At 36.2% G+C, this 20,268-nt stretch overlaps 6 protein-coding genes across 7 annotated transcripts in view; 4 read left to right on the top strand and 2 right to left on the bottom strand.

Annotated features, from left to right (window-relative positions):
- Positions 1 to 1,849, top strand: part of LOAG_17557 — a 31,747-nt gene extending 29,898 nt beyond the window's left edge. For both annotated transcript variants that reach the window (XM_020450216.1, XM_020450217.1), the window contains exons 10-13: positions 137 to 311; positions 522 to 691; positions 912 to 1,098; positions 1,522 to 1,849. In XM_020450216.1, the coding sequence (XP_020306138.1) occupies positions 137 to 311; positions 522 to 691; positions 912 to 1,098; positions 1,522 to 1,691 (702 nt within the window). In that variant the 3' untranslated portion in view covers positions 1,692 to 1,849. The remainder of the gene's footprint in view (positions 1 to 136; positions 312 to 521; positions 692 to 911; positions 1,099 to 1,521) is intronic.
- Positions 1,850 to 1,896: 47 nt separating this feature from the next.
- Positions 1,897 to 2,070, top strand: LOAG_17556 (hypothetical protein; the record flags this gene model as incomplete). Its single annotated transcript, XM_020450215.1, has 1 exon — positions 1,897 to 2,070. One exon carries the CDS (start codon positions 1,897 to 1,899, stop codon positions 2,068 to 2,070), a length of 174 nt encoding a protein of 57 aa, XP_020306137.1.
- An 848-nt stretch (positions 2,071 to 2,918) lies between these two features.
- On the bottom strand, positions 2,919 to 6,697 carry LOAG_05530 (brix domain-containing protein). The gene is made up of 9 exons (XM_003141067.2): positions 6,594 to 6,697; positions 6,003 to 6,191; positions 5,485 to 5,629; positions 4,888 to 5,069; positions 4,617 to 4,693; positions 4,444 to 4,551; positions 4,235 to 4,342; positions 3,980 to 4,123; positions 2,919 to 3,836 (listed from the first exon to the last, which is right to left on the bottom strand). Exons 1-9 carry the CDS (start codon positions 6,672 to 6,674, stop codon positions 3,671 to 3,673), a joined length of 1,200 nt encoding a protein of 399 aa, XP_003141115.1. The 5' UTR covers positions 6,675 to 6,697; the 3' UTR covers positions 2,919 to 3,670.
- Positions 6,698 to 7,127: 430 nt separating this feature from the next.
- Positions 7,128 to 8,827, top strand: LOAG_05529 (NADH-ubiquinone oxidoreductase Fe-S protein 7). Its single transcript, XM_020446888.1, has 4 exons — positions 7,128 to 7,293; positions 7,402 to 7,553; positions 7,631 to 7,849; positions 8,078 to 8,827. Exons 2-4 carry the CDS (start codon positions 7,410 to 7,412, stop codon positions 8,351 to 8,353), a joined length of 639 nt encoding a protein of 212 aa, XP_020302822.1. The 5' UTR covers positions 7,128 to 7,293; positions 7,402 to 7,409; the 3' UTR covers positions 8,354 to 8,827.
- A 707-nt stretch (positions 8,828 to 9,534) lies between these two features.
- LOAG_05528 (MIZ zinc finger family protein) lies at positions 9,535 to 14,656 on the top strand. Its single transcript, XM_020446887.1, has 10 exons — positions 9,535 to 9,765; positions 10,915 to 11,009; positions 11,248 to 11,524; positions 11,627 to 11,745; positions 11,842 to 11,974; positions 12,144 to 12,334; positions 12,525 to 12,654; positions 13,155 to 13,315; positions 13,561 to 13,807; positions 14,129 to 14,656. The coding sequence occupies exons 1-10, from the start codon at positions 9,727 to 9,729 to the stop codon at positions 14,639 to 14,641; spliced, it is 1,905 nt and encodes a 634-aa protein (XP_020302821.1). The 5' UTR covers positions 9,535 to 9,726; the 3' UTR covers positions 14,642 to 14,656.
- A 3,779-nt stretch (positions 14,657 to 18,435) lies between these two features.
- Positions 18,436 to 19,878, bottom strand: LOAG_05527 (Mef2c protein). Its single transcript, XM_003141064.2, has 2 exons — positions 19,681 to 19,878; positions 18,436 to 19,428 (listed from the first exon to the last, which is right to left on the bottom strand). Exons 1-2 carry the CDS (start codon positions 19,732 to 19,734, stop codon positions 18,493 to 18,495), a joined length of 990 nt encoding a protein of 329 aa, XP_003141112.1. The 5' UTR covers positions 19,735 to 19,878; the 3' UTR covers positions 18,436 to 18,492.
- Positions 19,879 to 20,268: the final 390 nt, after the last annotated feature.

The raw sequence follows: 20,268 nt of genomic DNA, 5'->3' as shown, positions 1-20,268 counted from the left end.
GAGAGAGAGAGAGGGAGAAAGAGGGATAGGAAGGGACAGAGAAAGAGAGAGAAGGACGATTTATTGTTCTGATGAAATTAAAAGCTCATAAGTCACACACACAAGTATTATTGATGATGATAATGACAATATTCAGGACCTGTCATACAGAGATAAACATTGGCACGAGGATTGTTTCCTATGTAATATGTGTAAAATCTCACTAGTTGATAAGCCATTTGGTAGTAAAAATGATCGAATTTTCTGCTCCAATTGTTATGATCAAGCATTTGCAACACGTTGTGATGGTTGTGGTGAAATATTTCGGGCTGGTATGTCTTCTCTTTCACAAAAATAGCGACGATTGCGCTTTTGCTAAGCATCCTCTGATAACTTAGTCCTTCTAATACTTATAATATTACAAAAATGACTTGCAAACAAATGGGATGATATGATGACATTACTGTAATCATTCGAAATGATACCAGCGTGGATAATGGATACGACACTGTGTTACCAACATGCTCATTTCTTTCTTGCAGGCATGAAAAAGATGGAATACAAAGGTAAGCAATGGCATGATAAATGTTTTTGTTGCGCACTATGCAAAACACCGATTGGCACTAAAAGTTTTATACCTAAAAGCGATGAAGTTTATTGTGCATCTTGCTATGAGGAGAAATTCGCAACGAGGTGTTGTAAATGTAGAAAGGTATGCAAGCCCCTCCCTTGCTATATGTTGCTTTCTTTTATCATCCATTAACCCCAAATTTTATGCCATCAAATTAATTAGCAATAGCGATGCTTGCGTAAATAGAAAATTTAAGTATTTAGAAAAGGATAAAAAACTTTTTTGTTGCTGGTAGTAGCGAAAGACTTATTTTGTGGCTAACATCAAATGATTGAGAGACAAGTGACCAGTTCAATTTTAGGTAATAAGTACCGGTGGTGTAACATACAAAAATGAGCCATGGCATCGGGAATGTTTCTGCTGTACAAATTGTAATACATCGTTAGCTGGTCAAAGATTCACGTCAAAGGACGAGAAACCATACTGTGCTAATTGTTATGGTGAATTATTCGCTAAACGATGCAATGCTTGCGTTAAACCAATTACAGGTTCTCTCTCCTCTCTTTCTTCATTCGATGATATTTTAGCTTTATACTTCGTCCTCTATATATGCTCAATCTTTACCCACTGTTCCACTTTTACCTACTACTTGAAAAAACAGTAGGTAAAGATGGAGTATACTTATCCACGTGAACGTTCAGTCACTTTTTTCGTCAGAACATTGCTTACCGAATGGAATTTTCATTGTTGAAAATTCCTGGAAATCATGAGGATCTTGTTTTACTTTGATACTCTTGAGGTTTTGTTTAGTCGTTTTTGGGATGATAGGTGAAGACAAGGAAACAGAAAGAAAAAAAAAAAAGAAAAGAAACAGTGGGAGAGCAGGAACGAACAACACCTGTGGCAGAAATGTTTTGTAAACTGGATTTAAATTCAATTGGATTTAAATTCAAAATTGGATTTAAATTCAGGAATTGGAGGTGCCAAATTTATTTCATTCGAGGATCGACACTGGCATAACGATTGTTTTATTTGTGCTCAGTGTTCAACGTCATTAGTTGGAAAAGGCTTCATAACAGATGCTGCCGACATCCTTTGCCCAGAATGTGCTAAAGCCAGGTTGATGGCCGCCAACTCATGATTGATGCTAATCGATACGCTGTTTTCTCTTGATTACAGTAATAAATCACATTTGTATACTTCAACCGTTTTGTCTTTTCTACTTTTCCCAATTTAAATTCTTTTAGATCAGATTAGACCACAAGTCGTGCACTGATTGCTTTTAACTACTGTTTAGAGACGGAATATAAATCACTAAACGATGGAAAAATTAGCATTTCGATAGAATGCAGAAGACTGCAGAGTTTACAAGGCAGCAAATCAAACCTGGATGGTCCCGACATATTATTGTCGGGACCCATTTAGTTCCTGACATATTACTGGATGATCCGGACATACCACCTACAAAGATCGATAACTTACAACTTCTCAAGTTTCGGTCAACTTCTCCGCCTCTTTAGATCTTCCAAGAATTTGGAGAATTACATAGAGTTTAAAAATCCCCGGGAATACTCGTCAGGATTTCGAAATGTCTTCAAGAAATCCTAAAGGATGGATTTGGAACTTAAAAGTTTCTGTTTACCATGTCTGTTAATAGCTGCTTTGAGATATTTTTTACAAATTTAACAACTGATCGGATAAGTCGGTATGTCCAGTACTGAAACGGCATAGCTGAGAAAATGTTTACTAAGAAACCACTATGGCTTTCTCACTTACTTTTATAAAAACCTCTTTCGGAGCTTATTCCTGAAATATTTAATGGTTCCCTGGGTGATACAGCATACATGTTTTTAGGCAGTAAAAGATGTGTGTCCACTGATTTCTAAGCATCATTCTAGAATTCCAAGTGTTTTTTTCCTTAAAGTTTATATCTTTTTTAAAGCATACTTTCCTTCGAATGCTACTTTTTCTTTGTATAGGCTTAGTGTCACTTGTTAGGGATTATATACCATGGAAGAAACTTTCAGATTTCAAATGTGTAAAAATTTGATGGATTGGTAGATCAGGTTCTTCGCGTTTCTTTAAGTATCGACGGATTACAAATTTCACGATCATTATAGCTATAAATATCTTATTAGGAAGCTTTCTGGGTCTATTCTTTGCAGGCACATAATCTGATTGAGAAATAGATCCTTTAACGATTACTAAATTTTATGACATTCCCTGAATACTTCAAGAATCAAAAAATTCAAACCAACTAAAATTTCGCGAAAATACCCAAAATTTGGAACATTTTAAAGAAATCTTTCTGGCCTTGAAATTGTGGTACAGCCTGCTTTGCTTTTTTGTGCAACTTCAACTCTTGTATGCACGAAACATGTTATACTGAGCTGTGTTTTCAATCCTTTGAAGAATCAGTGCTTACACAGACACAAATTAATAAAGCTGAAATGGCTCGTCACAAGCGATCTGCCGTTCGATTTTCTCCGTCCCTTGGCAACACTTACAACATAAAACTGTCAGTTACAACAAAAGGAACTATTATTGAAGACGCAAAAACCAGGAAAATTTATCAGCTAAGGTTCATAACTTGAAATATCACGTCGATCCACTTGAAAACTCAGCATGGCCATAAGTTAAACCGTTGGACAAGAAAAAGAAACAAAAAAAAGGTGATTTCAATGATTTCACTGACTTGCGTGTCAGTTGATGATCTTTCTAAGATATTTAGGTCTAACGTACGATCACACTCAATTTTCGGCCCGATTGACAAAGTACCATTAAATTATTTAGACCCATTTCTCCTTCGTTTGAGCATAATTTCGTTCGCAAAGTTCTTAAGATGAAAAGAAGAAATTCCTGTCAGAACCACTCGTAAATTTGATACATTTAGTATGGAAAAAGCAAAATATTCCCAACATTACAAACAAAAGGAAATAAAGTTGCTAAGATCTACCAGGTTTCATTTGTGAATTAAGCAAACGGACAAAAAGAAAAAAACCAAAAGAAAATTCGTTTAAATCAAAATGAACCCTCAAATTCCCGATTTCAAAAGCACATACCAAGAGCAGGAGAAAGAAAAAAGAACCGTCAAAATTAAGCATGCACATGAATCATAGATCAATCATCGAATTGTTCATGACCAGTAACTTCTTTCTGTTTTCTTATTAAATTTTCCCTTTCTTCCTTCAAAGATTCCTCTAATTTGGCTTTCTTTTCACCCAGAATTTTCAAACGATGGATGACCCGTCGTTCATTTTTCATTTGCATTTTCTTTTTCAGTTTCCTGAAATGTAACGGAACACTGCTGTTACCTCAATAATGATGCAAACTCAGTAGGTTCCTGATTTAGATTTTTTTATCTCAAGTAAATAAATTGACTTCATAATAGACGCAATTTTGTTAGTGGCGTAATGGAATAAAAGTAACTTCTTTTTCGGCAATTCTTTTAGTAACCGAATCAGTTCCTTGGGAGACTTCGTGATGTAGGCATGATAAAGAACTTCGCCCTCATCAACACCTTCTTCGATCTTCGTTAATTGCAAAGTTAGCCGAGGACCAAGCTCATAAAGTCTGGAAAACTTGATTAAAATCACTGTGCGTATATTTCAATATCAGCATACTAAAGGTTATTGTAAGAACCAAAGCAATGAAGAGACTATTGAAGAACGAAAGATTAACTACCTTATATTTGTTTTCTGTCCCTCTAAACATCCTCGTGTTGTTAAGTGTTGCGGTAGCTTGACCTCCTTTTGTTCAAACTCATACTCACTTTCGCTCAACTGACCAGGACTAAAAAGAACAGTTCACGATCTCGGAATCTTCGGAAATTTTTTAATGTTTTTTTAGTAAATCTTTTGAATTCCAAATAAAATTTCCCTTTATAAACACACTTTAGAAAGTAATCTTCGATATCCTTGTATTTCGATAAATCCGGAATCTTGCTTTGAATCAACTTTTTGGTCGACTTGCTTAATCCTGCAGGAACTGCTTTGATTGCGCTAAAAAAAATTTTAGAAGAGTAAACAACTTCAGCAAATGGGCTGATTAAAGGAATGAAGCATACTAATGTCTCAACTGGATAGTGTCATCACAGACACTGTAGTTGATCAGCACACAGCGTCGAGTAGTAGACAAGTCCACCTAAATAAAAGAGAAATATATATTCATTTTAAGCCTTAGTTTAACAAAAACAAAAATCTCTACACGATTATTTATATGATTTTGAAACCTTATTTAACAATATGATCGCTAAATTATATTCTTATCGAAATAGTTTCGGCTAACTTTATATGAAGGGAAGCTTGTTGCTCTAAAAAATTTAAAGCAAAACGGACTGTGTCGACATTTACTGTAGGGAACATATTCTGAAATGTAGACTGCACAAGTCGCAAATGTTGACCGCAGTTTGAGTTGAAACCACTCATCACGATTAATGGAGCAGTAGTGAATAATCGCTGGAAATGCATTTTGCGTTTTGATGCCGAAATAATATGCCTTGCTAACGTGTATTCTTTCACTGTAATAGTGTAGAGGAAAATAAAAAAATTTTGACATTGCCTTTCCTATCTGTGGAACCTCGTTGTCAAAATGACAAAAGACGGTAAGACCAGAAGGATCTCAAACGCTGCCTGCGATTTGCAGAGATTGAGAACCTGCCTTTGATTATATTCTCCAATGTTTTTAGTTGGTAAAAGTTTAAATGATTTAGTGGTATTTATGGTCGAAGACTTCAAATCATAAGATATGCCCATTCTATGTCTGCAACGCCTTATGTTATTACATTGACTGAATCCAGAAATATAAATTTTTTCAAGGGTGATGGACGGTATAATGATAATGCGCTTCAACGATAAATGAACATGCATTAAGTAAACAAATATTAATAAAAATACTATTTGGTGAAAACTGATTTTGACAGCGACCAATTTTACCTCGGAAAGTTAATGTTGGTCCTTGAGAAGATCGAATAATTCTTAACGTTATCCAATTTTCTCCACGAGTCAACACAAGCAAATGTGTAACGCCAAGAACTGTACCGTTCACGATAAAATCTTTTAGATTGTTCCGCTTCATCACCTGAAATCCTTCCGTTGCCACTTGGCAAAGAGAAAGGATGGAATTTGGCTAAAAACTCCACCCACTGGTTTCTAAGAAATGACTATAATTCAGATCAGGTATTAAGCAGCAATTTCCCATGGATGCAAAGCTACTTTCAAGTTAATTAACAGCTTGATCCATCTAAATATTAACAAAATATTACGTAATTTACACCCTCGTTTGTTTGTTTGAAGCTAGAATTCTCTGAGTGGTAATCATCTTCGCTGCTATTTTTAAAGCATAATAATGAGCCCTTCGCACTGGATTTCAGAGAAAAAAAAATAGTGTTCGTACTTGCCGGATAGAAAAAAAAAAAGATTCTCTTCAACAAATCAGAAAGAAATAAACTTACTCTAAGTTTCGAAGCAGTAAAAGGTTCCATAATGACACGTATATCTTGCTCCAGAGCACGCACAAACTGTCCAACTTTTCCCCGATGAATGACAATGGAGTGAGGTTCTTTCAATAACTTCCGTTCTGCTTCTTCCCTCGATTTTTGTTTCATCATTTTCTCTTCATGTTTTTCAAAATCAATAGTACTCTGTAAATTTAAATGGACTGAAATCTTTTACATTTGCATGAAATTGATAGCTAGCTAAATGCCTCCCTCGAATGCTATATCACCACAATAGCGAAACCATTGAAAATGACCTGCTCTATCTGTTGTATCATTACAAGCTGGCATACTTCAAAGCGTCCAGGAGACTAGCGAAAAAAATTTCAATATGGAGAAGATATTTAGATCAAAATGCGGCTTCTAACATATCTAAACTTTTTGTGCAGAGCTTCATGTTAAACCTTACATTGTTTGTTATGAATCGATAAAACATTCTAAGACATTGAAGGTAACTTCCAAGGTCTTATTATCCTTCACTGAATGCAGAACTGCAAGGTATTCAGAGAAGACTCGTAATCATTGCAACATATATAGAACTAAACTTACGGATTTTTTCCTCGCTTGTCTTGAAAATGGACGCTTTTTGCTGTACTGACCAGCATTACTATCACTTCGCCTCCTCTTCATTGCTTCCAGTCCTTCAATATAGGCATTACTGTGTACTGTACAAAACGTACAAAGAAGATGAATCAGTACCGTCCAGCTCGACACCTTAACCACTCGGCAGTCCCGCGGAATGCCAAACCTTCTCATTCAAAGAACAAAGAAATCCAAACCCCTCCTGTTGGAATCTGCGCTACTGCGTTCTGCGGTTGTTTTGCGAATATTTTACGGCTGGCCGGAACCCCACGATACTCAAACAACATAGCGGTGCATGATTTGTGGAGTTGGTAACTGTAGTCTGGGATGTTTCCGTTTTTATAGATGCTTATCACTTCTTGGGAGATAAAAGAGGGATGGACAGCTCTCTGAACATTTACGAATGACACAAAGTCCGAATTCAGCGCTTGAGATATAAAATTAAAGATTGGGGTGTGTAAAACTATCTCAAACACACTGAAATTCCTTGTTCTACCTGAGCAATTTTTAGATCGTTAGAGAGGAAGGATAATAATACGGAGGAGGAGAAAGTGGATATGCTATAGAGCGCTCAGGAACTGGGATGCTCAGAAACTGGGATGGGCAGCATTTTGGCATTTCATTTCAACATCGTTTTATTACAAGGATGACCCCAGTGTCTTTCTGGGTTAGCGACTTTGTATTTCGTATCTAAGAGATCCCAGAACGCCGCTGCATAAATTTGGAACAAGCTCTGTGTGTGCGTCATACTCTATACCTTTATTTTCTGTTTCAGGTATAACCATGCAAAGGACTAACAGCGCCAGGATGTTTTCAAATTTACGACAAGTATTTGCAACGACAACATACCAAATTCGGCTCGAATCGAGCAAGGCAACAGGTCCAACAAGTCCGATGGCACCGGCTGAGAAGGGGACCAGGCCAAAGGTTATTTCCGATCAATATGAGCTATAAGTTATCTAGTGTAGTAGTTTACTTTAGTATTACAAAGCCATTATTCGCAGGGGATCTGGGGAATGTTGGGCTCACCTTGGCAAGATCCTTTACCGAAAGGCGAAATGGCTGTAACACGTTTGGATGATCTGAATAATATGATTCATCGATCTTCTCTTTGGCCGATGACGTTTGGATTGGCCTGCTGTGCTGTTGAAATGATGCATTTCGCCGCTCCTCGTTATGATATGGATCGTTTTGGTGTCGTTTTTCGTGCATCTCCTAGACAGGTTTGTTATTTCATGTCTATACATAGAGGATTCGATTGCAGGATATTCATTTTCTCGGAGTTAGTGTTTCAGTTACTAATTGATTTGTAGAAATTATTTTCATTGCTTATATATATCTTGGTTTCAAGTTTTATGTGGATTACATATATATGGATTGCATACAGGTCCCAGGCAAGTGAACTGTTGTTTTAAAAATCCAATTATCCTTTGAAGTAATTCCTTTTTCAGTCAGATGTCATGATTGTTGCTGGAACAGTAACTAATAAAATGGCTCCAGCTGTTCGACGCGTTTATGACCAGATGCCTGAGCCAAAATGGGTAATCAGTATGGGTTCATGTGCAAATGGCGGTGGTTATTATCATTATTCATATTCAGTGTTGAAAGGTGTCGATCGGATTATTCCTGTGGATATATATGTTCCTGGATGTCCACCATCAGCAGAGGCATTGTTATATGGCGTGCTGCAATTGCAAAAAAAATTAAGCGGAAACGGGAGGGTTTAATGTGGCACAGGAGATAATTTCTGTGTACCAGATTTCTGGATTTCTCTTTTCTTTTCCAGCAGTTGAAAGCTTCGAGAATCCAGAACTTTGTAGATGAATTCAGTGATTATACTTATATTTCTTTCATCTTTGAGTTACTCCTAATAATTCTTGTTTAATAAAAGCAAAAGTTTTTTTGGACAAAATCGAATATTTTGGGCTTGTGTTATATGTCAACGTATTTCCGATAGAAGTTATTCGGTTTTTTTGTTTTGGATACCATTATGCTCGTATGCAAGGATTTCCAACTTCTGAATTTTCTTTTTTTTCACCTCCATTCTATTCGTATTTGTTATTTCTAGATATTAGTCGAGTTTGAACGACTAGAAGGCTAGAAAGGCTAGAAGCCTTAAAGTTTATTAGGCTTATTAAAACTGCTTACCACGTATTTGTTTCGATTTTGTAACACAGATGTAAATAAAACATTGACGAAAAGTTTTGTTTATGTGATAAAAAGGAAAGGTCGTTGACCTGTCGACTTGAATGTCCGCGATAACTTTATCCGATTCACTTGTGGAAACTGTTATGAAGGCTAGGTTGTTAGAATGTTGCGAGGTTAGTAAATACTCCGTGACGCTTACTACTTCCTCAGCCGAGATGATCGTTTCTTCGCTTCTACTTTTTTTTTCCATTCTTATGGATTTTCTCAAATTGCATGATGGTTGTGTACCGGATGAGTTCTGCTATGTATGTATTGCGAAACGGGATGGATTTGGTGCTCTTTTACATTTATCTCTCAAAAAGGTTCCAGTTATTACTCCCACCTTATGTTTTATGCGATGTTTTTATTCTACTTTGGAATAGCCCTGCAGTACTAATTGTCTTAGTAAAAAAGATTGGTTTTGTAAGAGTTGACTATAATTTTACGTAATTTCCTATATTCCTGATTTCTGAATTCTATGAAGAAAGACTTTTTCCGCTACCGTGATCTTGTTCTGATTTCTTTCCTCTTCAGAAATTTCTTAGTTATGAATGGAGAATGTTGAGTAAGTTCCTAGTTTCCCACTGTTTTCAGTGGTAGTATATTGTTTATTTCTCGAGATAATCGGGCTTAGTTTAGAATCAAAATGAAGTACCACGTAATCATACAGTCAGCTCTGATTATTGTCCGTATCATCCGATCTCATCGGTTAAATGAACGAATTTAATTTGGAAATCATTCCTGAAATGCTTTTTACGAAGCTAATTAATTCGACTTGTATAAAATGACTGCAGAATGTTCAACTTATTAATTAGTGAAGGAGGTGGGGCAGGGTGCATTGTTTCGTGGATTGTGAGAAGCGTTTTTGATGTTTTTTCCAGCTTAAGAAACTTTCGTTGGCATTCAATGGATTATGGCTGCAGCCAATAGAGCTGAATTGGAAGCATTGGAAGTAAGTTCGATATTTTTCCCCACTTTTGCTTTTATTTTGAGGAAGAACAAATGCTAACTTCGGAACGTATGGATAGATTAAACAGTATGATTTGTTAGTAAATATGATATACTTGTTAGGAGGTCTGTCACCTACTTTAACCAGCAGTGGAGCTATCATCAAGAAAGCTAGAAATTGAATGGTTAAACAAAAGAAGGTGAAAAGATGGGCAGATATTCTGGAAGCTCATCGGATGTTATCCTCTTTGAATCTGTTACAGGAATAGTCATATTAAGAAAATGCTACTAAATTTTTGACTCTCATCACAAGAGGGATAGTTACATTAAGAAAATGTTACTGAATTTCTGACTCTCATCACAGTCAGTATCTGATATGTTGTGAGCAGCGAAGGTGTGGCATATAGCGGAGAAAAAGAAAGACTAGAAGTAATATGGTGGTGGTGACCTCTTCATCGACTTCATGTAGCGATGTTTTTTTCGTCCTTCCATTCAAGCTGCTGTATGTTATCTGTTGTAGGATGAAGATGGTATTTAGAGATGATGTTGATCATAACAACATGTGCTCCTTATATTTTTCTTGCGTTAAAACCAACTAATAGGATTCTTGCATCAAATTACAAATTAAATTTGGTTACAACTTGTACAGTTCTGTGTTAAATCGTTCCTCGAGAAATGCGAATCTCGAAGATTCAACTAATTTGGAATACAAGATTGAAAAAACCAACTTAACATCCTCAAACGGGAGAGGGAATAAGCTAAATGTTGCGAGGGCTTTCTCAGGTCAACGCCCCAGCTTCAATACACCACCACCGTAGTTTAGGTATCACCGGCCATACATCCTTATGATCCCTTATGTCGGCCTTCATCTGCAACAGCACAACACCAGCAATCTACATCCATGCATCAGTGGATATGTTCCCTAAATTTTGGCCAGTTTCTTTTCTTAAATTTATTTTATTAAATTCAGATTTTCTTGATCTTGATGAGACTTCTTAACTTTTGATCAAGGCGCAAGAAATGCTGGAAACCGGTGATTTATAGATCATCGAACTCATTAACCTGCAAGTGTGTCGTAAAAATTTGACTCTTCTGGTAACTCCACTTTTGGGAAATTCACTAATTTCCCAGAAAAAACTTCGTCATTTTGTAGGCATCATTACAACAATTCCGTGTGAACGAGCTTCATATTCTGCTGTCGTCATTCAAGTGCCCGAAGTTAGGGAAAAAGACAGAACTTGTTCAACGGTAAGTTTTTTCGTCTTATTAACCTTTTTAGCATGATAAAAAATCTGGCAGTGATTGTGTCTGTAGAGCTCGTTTGATAAGTGAACTATTCATTAAAAAATAAGTGAACTATTCATTAAATCCTCATTCTAGTAGTGGTGAAGAATTGTAATAATGCATCCGAACTTATTATCCATGCGAATGTGTCGTGAAGTTTTGATTTGCTTGGTAACTCTGCTTTTAATAAAACACATTTCAGATGCATTAATTTGCTACAGAACGCTCGTAATCAGGCTGCAGTAATACAAAAGATTCGCGAAATTAGTTCCAGTCGACGTTACAGTACGTCAAGCGCACCTTCAGTGCCCATGTATAATCATGTGGATGGTAACAGTGTCATGAACGGTTACAATCCTGTCATAACATTATCATCGGCATTGATGCAACAACAGTATATCAGTGCGCATAATCCGTTTTCATCACAAATGACTCAGACTAGGACTCTGAACATTGCTGACTTGCCATTTTATGATAAAGTTCGTTTCATGTTTTCTTAATTGGAATTTTTCCAGAGTTTCCATCAGGTTAGCAGTAATATGATTTTTCCGGCATTATGTTTAGAACGATATTTTCTGCAGCAACAAACATTACTTGAACTTTCTGAATTGCCGGCCAATATATCGGGTATTCGATCTACATCTCGTTTGGCATTTACATTTGCTATCCCATCGAACATTATGCCACATATTGCTTATAGGTTAGTTTGATGGCTATTTCAAGACTCGGAGAGATGACTGAATTTTCGCTTTTGTATTTTGTTAAACTGGCGCTGTGTTTTAATTCCATATTTCAGAAATGAATCTGCGGCCTTGCCGCGTACTGAGTTACAACTACGATTCTTTCTGCTGGACCATTCCGTTGAGCAACACGATGATTTCCCACCCAATTGCAGTGTGAAGATAGACGATGTTCCTGTCACTCTTCCGGTAAATGTAGATTTTGAGTTATCTAGCTGCTTTTTTAAGAAACTGTCCCATAAATCTGAAAATTCCCAAGAGTGATAAATTGCAGAATGAGTTCCTCATCCATTTTAATGTTTGACGCAGTCATACTCTATTTTTACTTCACAAATTTAGTTTATTTTCCTTTGTTCAGAACATTATTCCAACGAATAAACCAAATGCGGAACCGAAAAGGCCAAGTCGTCCGGTGAACATAACCCCCTACTGTCAACCACCACGAGATGCTTTACGGCCGCATCGGTTGGTGGTAGAGTGGTCTGCAGATAAACGCTCTTGGGCAATCGGTATTTATGTCGTGAAAAGGCTTACCTCCGATATATTGCTGTAAGATTTCGGCTTTGCTGTTTTCATTTAACACTTGATAGATTCATTTAATGCAGATTAGATGTATTATACCCACCGAAAACAATACTTTTATTATTTGATTTGAATGATGTAAAGGATTTCAACTTTTCTCAATGCTTAAAAAAGTACTTGATAATTTGGGAGTGGAAAATTTACGATTTATTTTCAGTCAGCGTCTATTAGCTAATCTCGATACTCGTCGTGATGCCGAAGAAACAAAACGCATGATTAGAAATCGCTTATCTAGCGATGATGATGCGATACAGATGGAAACGTTGAGGATTTCTTTGTTGTGCCCGGTAAGTGTATCTTTCCTCCCAACGATTCCTTGTTGCGGTTACACAGTGAGGTCATATATATTACTGTTTGATAACATTGTTTGAAATGTTCATCTTAAATCTCATTTCCATCTCAAATTGCATTTTAAAACCTTATTTCAAATTTCAGATGCTTTAATATACATTGTTAATACTGTAATATTCCATGTATTAAATAAGACGAAAGAATCATTAACAAAAAAGAAAAAAAAAATTTGAAAATGAAACCCGTACAACTCAAGCTTATTTTCCAAATGATATTTTTGCCAACATGAAGGAACTAGGTGAACATTGAACACAAGCTTATTTTGCTGTTAGTTTTAGATTATAACCCATAAGGTGTAGTGTTTTTCTCATTCCATGGTATCTTCATTTCTGTTTTGGGAGGTTCCTTTTTTCATTGTTTATTAGCCACTAATTATGTATACAAGCATAAATTTTCTATTAAAGAAAAGTGATGGATCTTTACGAGTTTTTTGCAGCTTGGAAAAACACGAATGATAATACCGGTCAAGGCATTTGACTGCACACACTTACAGTGCTTCGATTTATCAAATTTTTTAAAAATGAATGAGAAACGACCGACTTGGAAGTGTGCTGTTTGTAATAATGGTGCATCTTACAAGAAACTAATTATTGATGGGTACGCTGCTTTTTCATCACATTCCACAAAAAAAAAAATTTGAGTTTAAAGACAGGAAATGTTTTTTTCCTTTTTTAGTTGAATCACTTGTATAGGGCTGTGTGCTCTAGGGACTCAATTTCAACGCATTTTGATAAGGAAAGTGTAAGTAATAGTCCAACTGTAATTTAATTTCATTTGCTCTTCTCGGTGTTTTAATTTTACACGAATTTTTAACACTGGATTGAAATTTGGATAGATTCCAGCTATTTTGAAAGAGTTCTGAAGGATACAACCGCGAATATAACAGAAGTTGAGTTGTTGCGTGAAGGTGGTTGGCGTCCATTTGATGAGGAAGAAAAATCTGTATCTGATAATGAAGAAATAAGCTCTTCGAACGATTCAAAAAGCCATTCTAAAAGTGTTAAAAACAGTGTATTACATAATGGTAATCGATTGGATGGAGTCACAGATGATGATGTCATAATTCTAGATAGTGACGATGATGACGAGGTACTAATTTTTTTTCTTTTCAGTTCTTGGCAGTTGAGGGTTCCCTTCTTACACTTTTATTATAGCTTTTTACAAAGAGTTTACAATGTCTAGCTTGTGTCGATAGTTACTTCTTAATCTTCAGGCAAATTCAGAAAGCAGTATGCCTATTAGTAAAATTTAAATATACGAGTCACTGTTATTCTATCTAATGTTTAGTTTTGGTTCTCTCTTGTTTGAATATGGTATTCCTATCAGGATTGATCTCTAATCCTTCATTTTCCTTACTATAGGCAGTGATGATAATCTGACTGAACAGAATGACTTTTTATGTTTTTTTAGGTTCTACAACAACTGCCGTCGCAAAATTCCATGAATAGAGTTCAAAGGCGGGACGTCACCCCTTCGGTTGTATGCATCGATCTTGATGACAGTGATCCAGTGGACCTCTCACCGCAGACATATCAGGCATCTCGCGTATCCTCAACTCCATTATCATTCAACAATACCGCATCTACGTCATCAGCATCAGCAACTAGCACAGCAGCAGCAGCAGGAGGTTCTGCTCAGATGAGTGCCACTCGTCCTATCATGCACTACACACAACAGCAACAATCACCACATCCAAGTCAGTCGATGCCATATTTTCCAAATCCTGCGGTGTCGATGGTACCACCACCTGATGCTGTAATAGGAGGTGCTAATAATGCCAGTTACTTCCATTCTTTTGAACAACCGTATCCTTACTATCAGCAGGATTTCAATACCCGTTTAATTGCTGAAGAACTACGACAGTTTATGGCCAATATTCAACAGTCAACGAATCCACCTAATTTCCCTAAATACTCGTCGTAGTTGATTTGATAACTTGTTATATGGATTCATTGAATCTGTTTCAATTTCTTCTGAATTTACTTGAAATCTTTTATTTTCAGAATATTCCGTCTGAAATTTACCTCTAGAAGGGACAGCTTCATTCTGTAAAGTGGTTGCCAGTTCTTTTTTATTTTCAGATATGTTTCGAAGAATCTTTAGCTCATTTGAGCTGAGTCTTTTGACCGAGATTTCTTTTTTTTTTTTCCTTTGCATAGTCTTGCACTGTTGTGTGATTTTGTCTGCCTATAAGAGTAGTTCCTATGGATATGATTTTAATGAGGTGAATGTGTGTTACTTTCATTCTTTCTATTCCGTTCACTGTAATAAAAAGAATGAATTAGAGACGGCAGTTGATTTTAGCGGAGTCAGGCTAACTGTCCTTGTCGTGGATACCGGTAGCTCCGTATGAACATTTCTGGAAGTAGGCATTATTTATATAGAGATTCGTTATAATCTACAGAAACATTTTTCTGATTCTACTTGAAAAATGAGGTGTGATATTTCGTAGAACTTATTTAAGCAATATGCAATTTACCTCAAAATTGCATGCTTATTGTGGCTAGAATTTGTCGTAGAGGGCTAATTGCGCATCCGACGACAAATCCTAGTCATATTCAGAATTTGGGAATTTATTTCATAAGAAAATCATTTGAATCGTTTGCTTGATATGGGTATTCATTTGTATATATAGAAGACCGCAAAGAAAAGTGAAATGTAAAAATGTCGTTTTAAAAGTTTTTTATGTTATCTTTACTCTCCAACATGTAACCTTGATGTCACTGCGAGTGAGAACAGTGTGGCTGTGATATCTGATAGCCAACTTTTCGCTTTTACAGCACAGCTGCCGCATGATGCCTATCCAGAGACGTCATTCAGAATTACGCAAGTATTGATGGACTCTCAGCAAGGAACGAATTTTTTTTACCAGATTGTTAACAGCATATGGTTCCATGTTTTCCCAACGCGATATCATTTACGTTCTGTCATCATCACTTTTACATGAAGTTTATAACAAGATATTACCCGTGTTGCTGCTTGAAAAGTGGCGTTGAATAGGCAGGAAAATTTTGCAGTCTGCTGGACATCTGGAACTTGGCCGGTTTTGCAATTGCAGTTTAGGTTCATGCGAAAGGTTTACCTAGCGGGAATCAAGGGTCAGGAGATAGGGATGGGACAGGAACGTTAATCTTTTTAGTTCTGGTTGTCTTTATCACTTTTGTCACGAGAATTTAGCTCCGTAAGTCATCTAGAGGTAACCGGGTCACAGCCGAAGAAGTATTTGGAATATTCTAGTTTGGTGACTGATTCGCAAAGCATGACCTCTCTCTCTAGAAGATATCCGCATTCAAGCCCTTTTCATCTCTTTATTGTTCAATTTTACAAGATTTTTCCTTGAAAGCATATATACATATTCAGTTTTATCGTTAATGTTGTTGAGATTAATCTTTTTTAAAGAAGATTAAATAAAATGACCCTCTTGATGTTACTTGTCAATATCGGAATGCTTCAATTTGGAGTATATGTACATGGAAATTTGATTTTCACTTGTTACAAAAGTAGTTTAGGTGTGTGGCAGTCATGTGGCTTAATGTGCAGATTCTCAACTTAGCAAGCACGTCTAATTAGCAAACAAAATGCGGATTTTACTTTATATATGGTGAGAAAAGTTATTTTCGTTTTTCCAAGAACGAAAAAATGTCTGGTTAGGATAGACTTAGATTTACTCGGCCTCAATCAACCAAATTATTGTTCATGTTTTATTTCCTTCTATTACTTTTTCACGGTGCTGACAATTATGGCTTCTGTTTCTCAAAATTTTTTAAACGCATTTTACAAATGAGCCGATATAGATACAATGGTGAGCGCCGCACATCGGGGGCTTATGCTCAGTCGTATTCATTCTTTTCACAGTGCAAACAAAAGCAGTACTGGGATAAACTTTTTCAAATATGTTCTAAAGGATGTGTTCTTAAAGTAATGTAGGATGTGGGAGAGTATCTTGCACTTTCCATTCTGTGCCGCTTCCAAAAATCCAAATTTAATCTTACAAAGCAAAATATTAGATACGCAGAAGAAAGAACTGAGCGCTGCAAATCATTTACTAAAAGCTAAACAAGTTCTTAGTATCAGTCTTTTAGAGATTTCCAATTAACATCTGAAATAATGTTTCAGTGTCTTCAAAATAAGAGTTCTAAAAAATAACCTGTATTTTGTCCATGGAGTTTACCGACGGCAACGATATATTGACTTTCTGAGTTGACACATCCCGTGATATTACGCACATAAAATGACTGGAAAAACGGAGACACAAAATATAACATTGACCTATGTAAACTATATTTGCAGCAAAGGGATAACTATTAGATGAATAAAATATCGCTGTTCAATAAATCTTATAATTTTTATGGCTTTTTAAAGGAAATATGACTATATAATCTAACTCTTCCAATAAGGAACCGGCTAATTCGTCAGTAACATTACCCGTTTGATTATATTAACATAATTATCTTGACACTATTCTGTTTGATGTTGTAGGCCAAGTCCATCACCCAGCTTGTATCATCAAATCAAAGCTCTTTGAAAATTGTCAACGCGACTGGATGACAAAAATTTCAAAGGGAAGATGTTTACCTATGAGAAACATTTTTGGCAAGGATGAAAGCTTTTCTCAATCTTTCCAAGCGAATCTTTTCAATGATTCGTTAAAAAAAACTGTTTACAAGATGTCATTTCTGATAATATAAGAACTTTCATTATAGCTACAGAATACCTCCAATGACATCTCCAGTCAATAAATATTAATTAGAGTTGGAAGAAGATGGAATTCGGAATAAATTTGAAAAATCTGAGACACTTTCCATAGCTATCTCAGCATAAACAGATGCGTGATCCGCGGTGGAATTGTTCAGCTTTTTTAATTTTTGAATATGTCACGGGATAATAGAATATGCATGCAATGTCCGATATGAACGCAGAAGCTCAGAATACACAGTGGATTTAGTTCAGATTTTGAATCGGAACAGAAGATAATCCCTTCACAAGGATGTAATTTGTTAAAAATTTCATAAAAGTGATAAAGGTCTAAAATTCTTAATAGTTCTAATAATTGTCAATGATCAGAGGCTTCATACATATATAGAAGTCTAAAAGATAATTAGTATTACACCGAAACTGAATGTAACCTTCGTGTTTACACTGCCTGAAACTGTTCTTTTTTGTCAGTAAGAACGAATGGGATTCGTTCTTACTTAAAAGCTTCAATGAAAACGCATCTAAGTGAGAAAAATAATTGGTGAAAATCGCTGCATGAAGAAAAACATGAATTATTCGCGGTCCGTTTAAAATGTATAATTTATAAAAACAGTCTGAGCGTGGAAAATTGAACTAAGAAACCGACAACAAACTGTTTAAATACCAGAATGATAAGAATAAAGCACCTATAGAAAAAATTATTCAACTACAACAAAGCTAAAACAGTGCAGTGCTCAAAGTAGAATCAAGATGAAAAAAAAGAAATCCTTTCTTAAAAAAGAAACAGCTCAGTTATTAATAATTTGGAAACAGCAACGAATAATTTCGAAGCTTACGGACAAAAACTATGTAATTATACTTATTAAATGGACACATTTCAACAACTTTAAAATTGCTGCAGTTATCTGTTAGTGATTCAAATCCTGAATTTGGAGTATTTTACCTGGATATAATCAGTTGAACAGTAAATAACGAATTATGTTTGTTAATATCAATTCTCAAAAATAAGAACTAAGTGTCAGCCAAGATTTCTAAAAATGAGAATTTCAACCAACTAATGGAATATGCATATACAAATATCATGTTATGGGTTGAGCCTGCCAACCGTCGATTCGTGTTCTTTTTTCCGGCGGTGAATTGGGTTCATCTTTGATATAAGATTTTGGTTGCACAGCTAACCAAGAGGAAGTATTGAAACTTGTGACACTAAGGTGTTGCTGTTGTTCTTGGTTCAAGTCAACTGGACCGGTTCGTGTACCAGTGCTTGAGGTCAACCTCAAATCAGAAGATACAGAATGACCTCGAGTTACGACGGCAGTTTCGGAATGCGCGAGTTGCAACTGCGTGTCACTTTGCGTTGGCTGACTGATATTGATATGTTGCTCGCAAGAAGAAACTGGACTATCAGCACAATTTCCACTATTACTGGTTGTTATAGCGACCACAGATCGTGGACTAGAGGAACAATCAGCATAATTTAGGAACGAACTTGTTGAGGGGAAACCTAATTGATGCGTTTTGATCGGTTCCATTTGTTGCGGTCGACTCAAAGAGGAAGCGATGGTAGCGCTTGAATCTTGCGAACCATTGTAAGAAACGACCGAATGAGAGAGGAATACGTTTGAGCTGAAAATTTGTTGTGCTATATTGGTGACACCGTTGAAATCCATGCTAGATGTACTGCTGGTGACGGATGCAACAGCTGGTGCAGCACTGCCAGATGAAGTGTTTGGTAGGTTCGGAGTTGAAGAGCCAGGAGAATCTTCATCCGATTCCACTCCGCCCAATTTGCTTTCCTTCCTTTGTAGAGCCTCCATGATATCGGCATTCGTTCGACTTTCATGCGGTTCATTATATTCAGTATACTTCAGAAGAACTTTATCCATATCAGTGCTGGCATACTGGAATAGTTTATTCGTTGAATTGAAGATAATGAGAGCTATCTCACAATCGCACAACACCGACAATTCGTAAGCCTTTTTCATTAAGCCAAATTTTCTTTTGGTAAACGTCACCTGTAAGAGGCGAAGTGGAAATATTTGAATAATCGAATTTGAGTATTTAATAATTTTCGCGTGATGCCAAAAAAAATTAACATTCAGAAAAAAATAGACATGACATTCAGAAAAAAGTGCAACAGTGTCTTAGGGACCTATACGTCCTTAGGGCGTTTACGAAATTTTTGCACAGCTAACCAAGCGGTCTACGAAATCTTAATGCTTTCATAAGACAAACAGTATGAAGAAAAAAAGGAACGGAAAGCAGACCTGTCGATTACGTTCATCCTGAATCCTTGTAATTTGAATTTTTTTACGTCCCATAATGACTTTAGCCAAAGTTTTCAATTAGCGTCTGTTCAACTGGAGTTCAAATATGTTGAAAGAATAGTGATAGTCAGTAGTAAATCATTAAAAATACCCTGCAGCTGCACTGATTCTCTGCTGTGTTATCACTTGCACCTATAAAGTTTTCAGTTTAATGCTAGCTCTGTTCAACTATTCTGACACCTCCTGATTCAGAATAATTTAAGATAAGAAGGCTAAATCGACTGGAAGGAAAACCGAAGGAAAATTGACATTTCATTTCCTATGATCATCTATTTAGTTAACTTGATGCAGATCTCCTAGTGTTAATCGTATTTCGAAAAAAAGATAAGATTCATTTTCAATTATCAACGAAGCAAAGATAGAAAGGCTGAAAAGGTGGAAAATTATGGTACTTTTTTGCAGACAGACCTTCACACACACACACACACACACACACACACACACACACACACACACACACACACACACACACACACACACACACACACACACACACACACACACACACACACACACACACACACACAC

Source organism: Loa loa (genome assembly GCF_000183805.2).
Source record: "Loa loa unplaced genomic scaffold supercont3.92, whole genome shotgun sequence".
NCBI lineage: Eukaryota > Metazoa > Nematoda > Chromadorea > Rhabditida > Onchocercidae > Loa > Loa loa.
Note: the sequence above shows the minus strand (reverse complement) of the source record. Positions and strands in the feature narration are given on the sequence as shown.

Bases quoted from the DNA above. Each gene is read 5' to 3' on its own strand.
- LOAG_05529 (XM_020446888.1), top strand. From the start codon at position 7,410: ATGCAAAGGACTAACAGCGCCAGGATGTTTTCAAATTTACGACAAGTA. The intron at 7,554-7,630 runs GTTATTTCCGAT...CATTATTCGCAG, and splicing joins AGAAGGGGACCAGGCCAAAG to GGGATCTGGGGAATGTTGGG. The intron at 7,850-8,077 runs GTTTGTTATTTC...TTCCTTTTTCAG, and splicing joins TTCGTGCATCTCCTAGACAG to TCAGATGTCATGATTGTTGC.
- LOAG_05528 (XM_020446887.1), top strand. From the start codon at position 9,727: ATGGCTGCAGCCAATAGAGCTGAATTGGAAGCATTGGAA. The intron at 9,766-10,914 runs GTAAGTTCGATA...GTCATTTTGTAG, and splicing joins CTGAATTGGAAGCATTGGAA to GCATCATTACAACAATTCCG. The intron at 11,746-11,841 runs GTTAGTTTGATG...TCCATATTTCAG, and splicing joins ATGCCACATATTGCTTATAG to AAATGAATCTGCGGCCTTGC.
- LOAG_05530 (XM_003141067.2), bottom strand. From the start codon at position 6,674: ATGAAGAGGAGGCGAAGTGATAGTAATGCTGGTCAGTACAGCAAAAAG. The intron at 5,070-5,484 runs GTAAAATTGGTC...ACACTATTACAG, and splicing joins ACCAACATTAACTTTCCGAG to TGAAAGAATACACGTTAGCA. The intron at 4,124-4,234 runs GTAGTTAATCTT...CAAGTTTTCCAG, and splicing joins GGACAGAAAACAAATATAAG to ACTTTATGAGCTTGGTCCTC.
- LOAG_05527 (XM_003141064.2), bottom strand. From the start codon at position 19,734: ATGGGACGTAAAAAAATTCAAATTACAAGGATTCAGGATGAACGTAAT. The intron at 19,429-19,680 runs GTCTGCTTTCCG...CGCCTCTTACAG, and splicing joins AGGATGAACGTAATCGACAG to GTGACGTTTACCAAAAGAAA.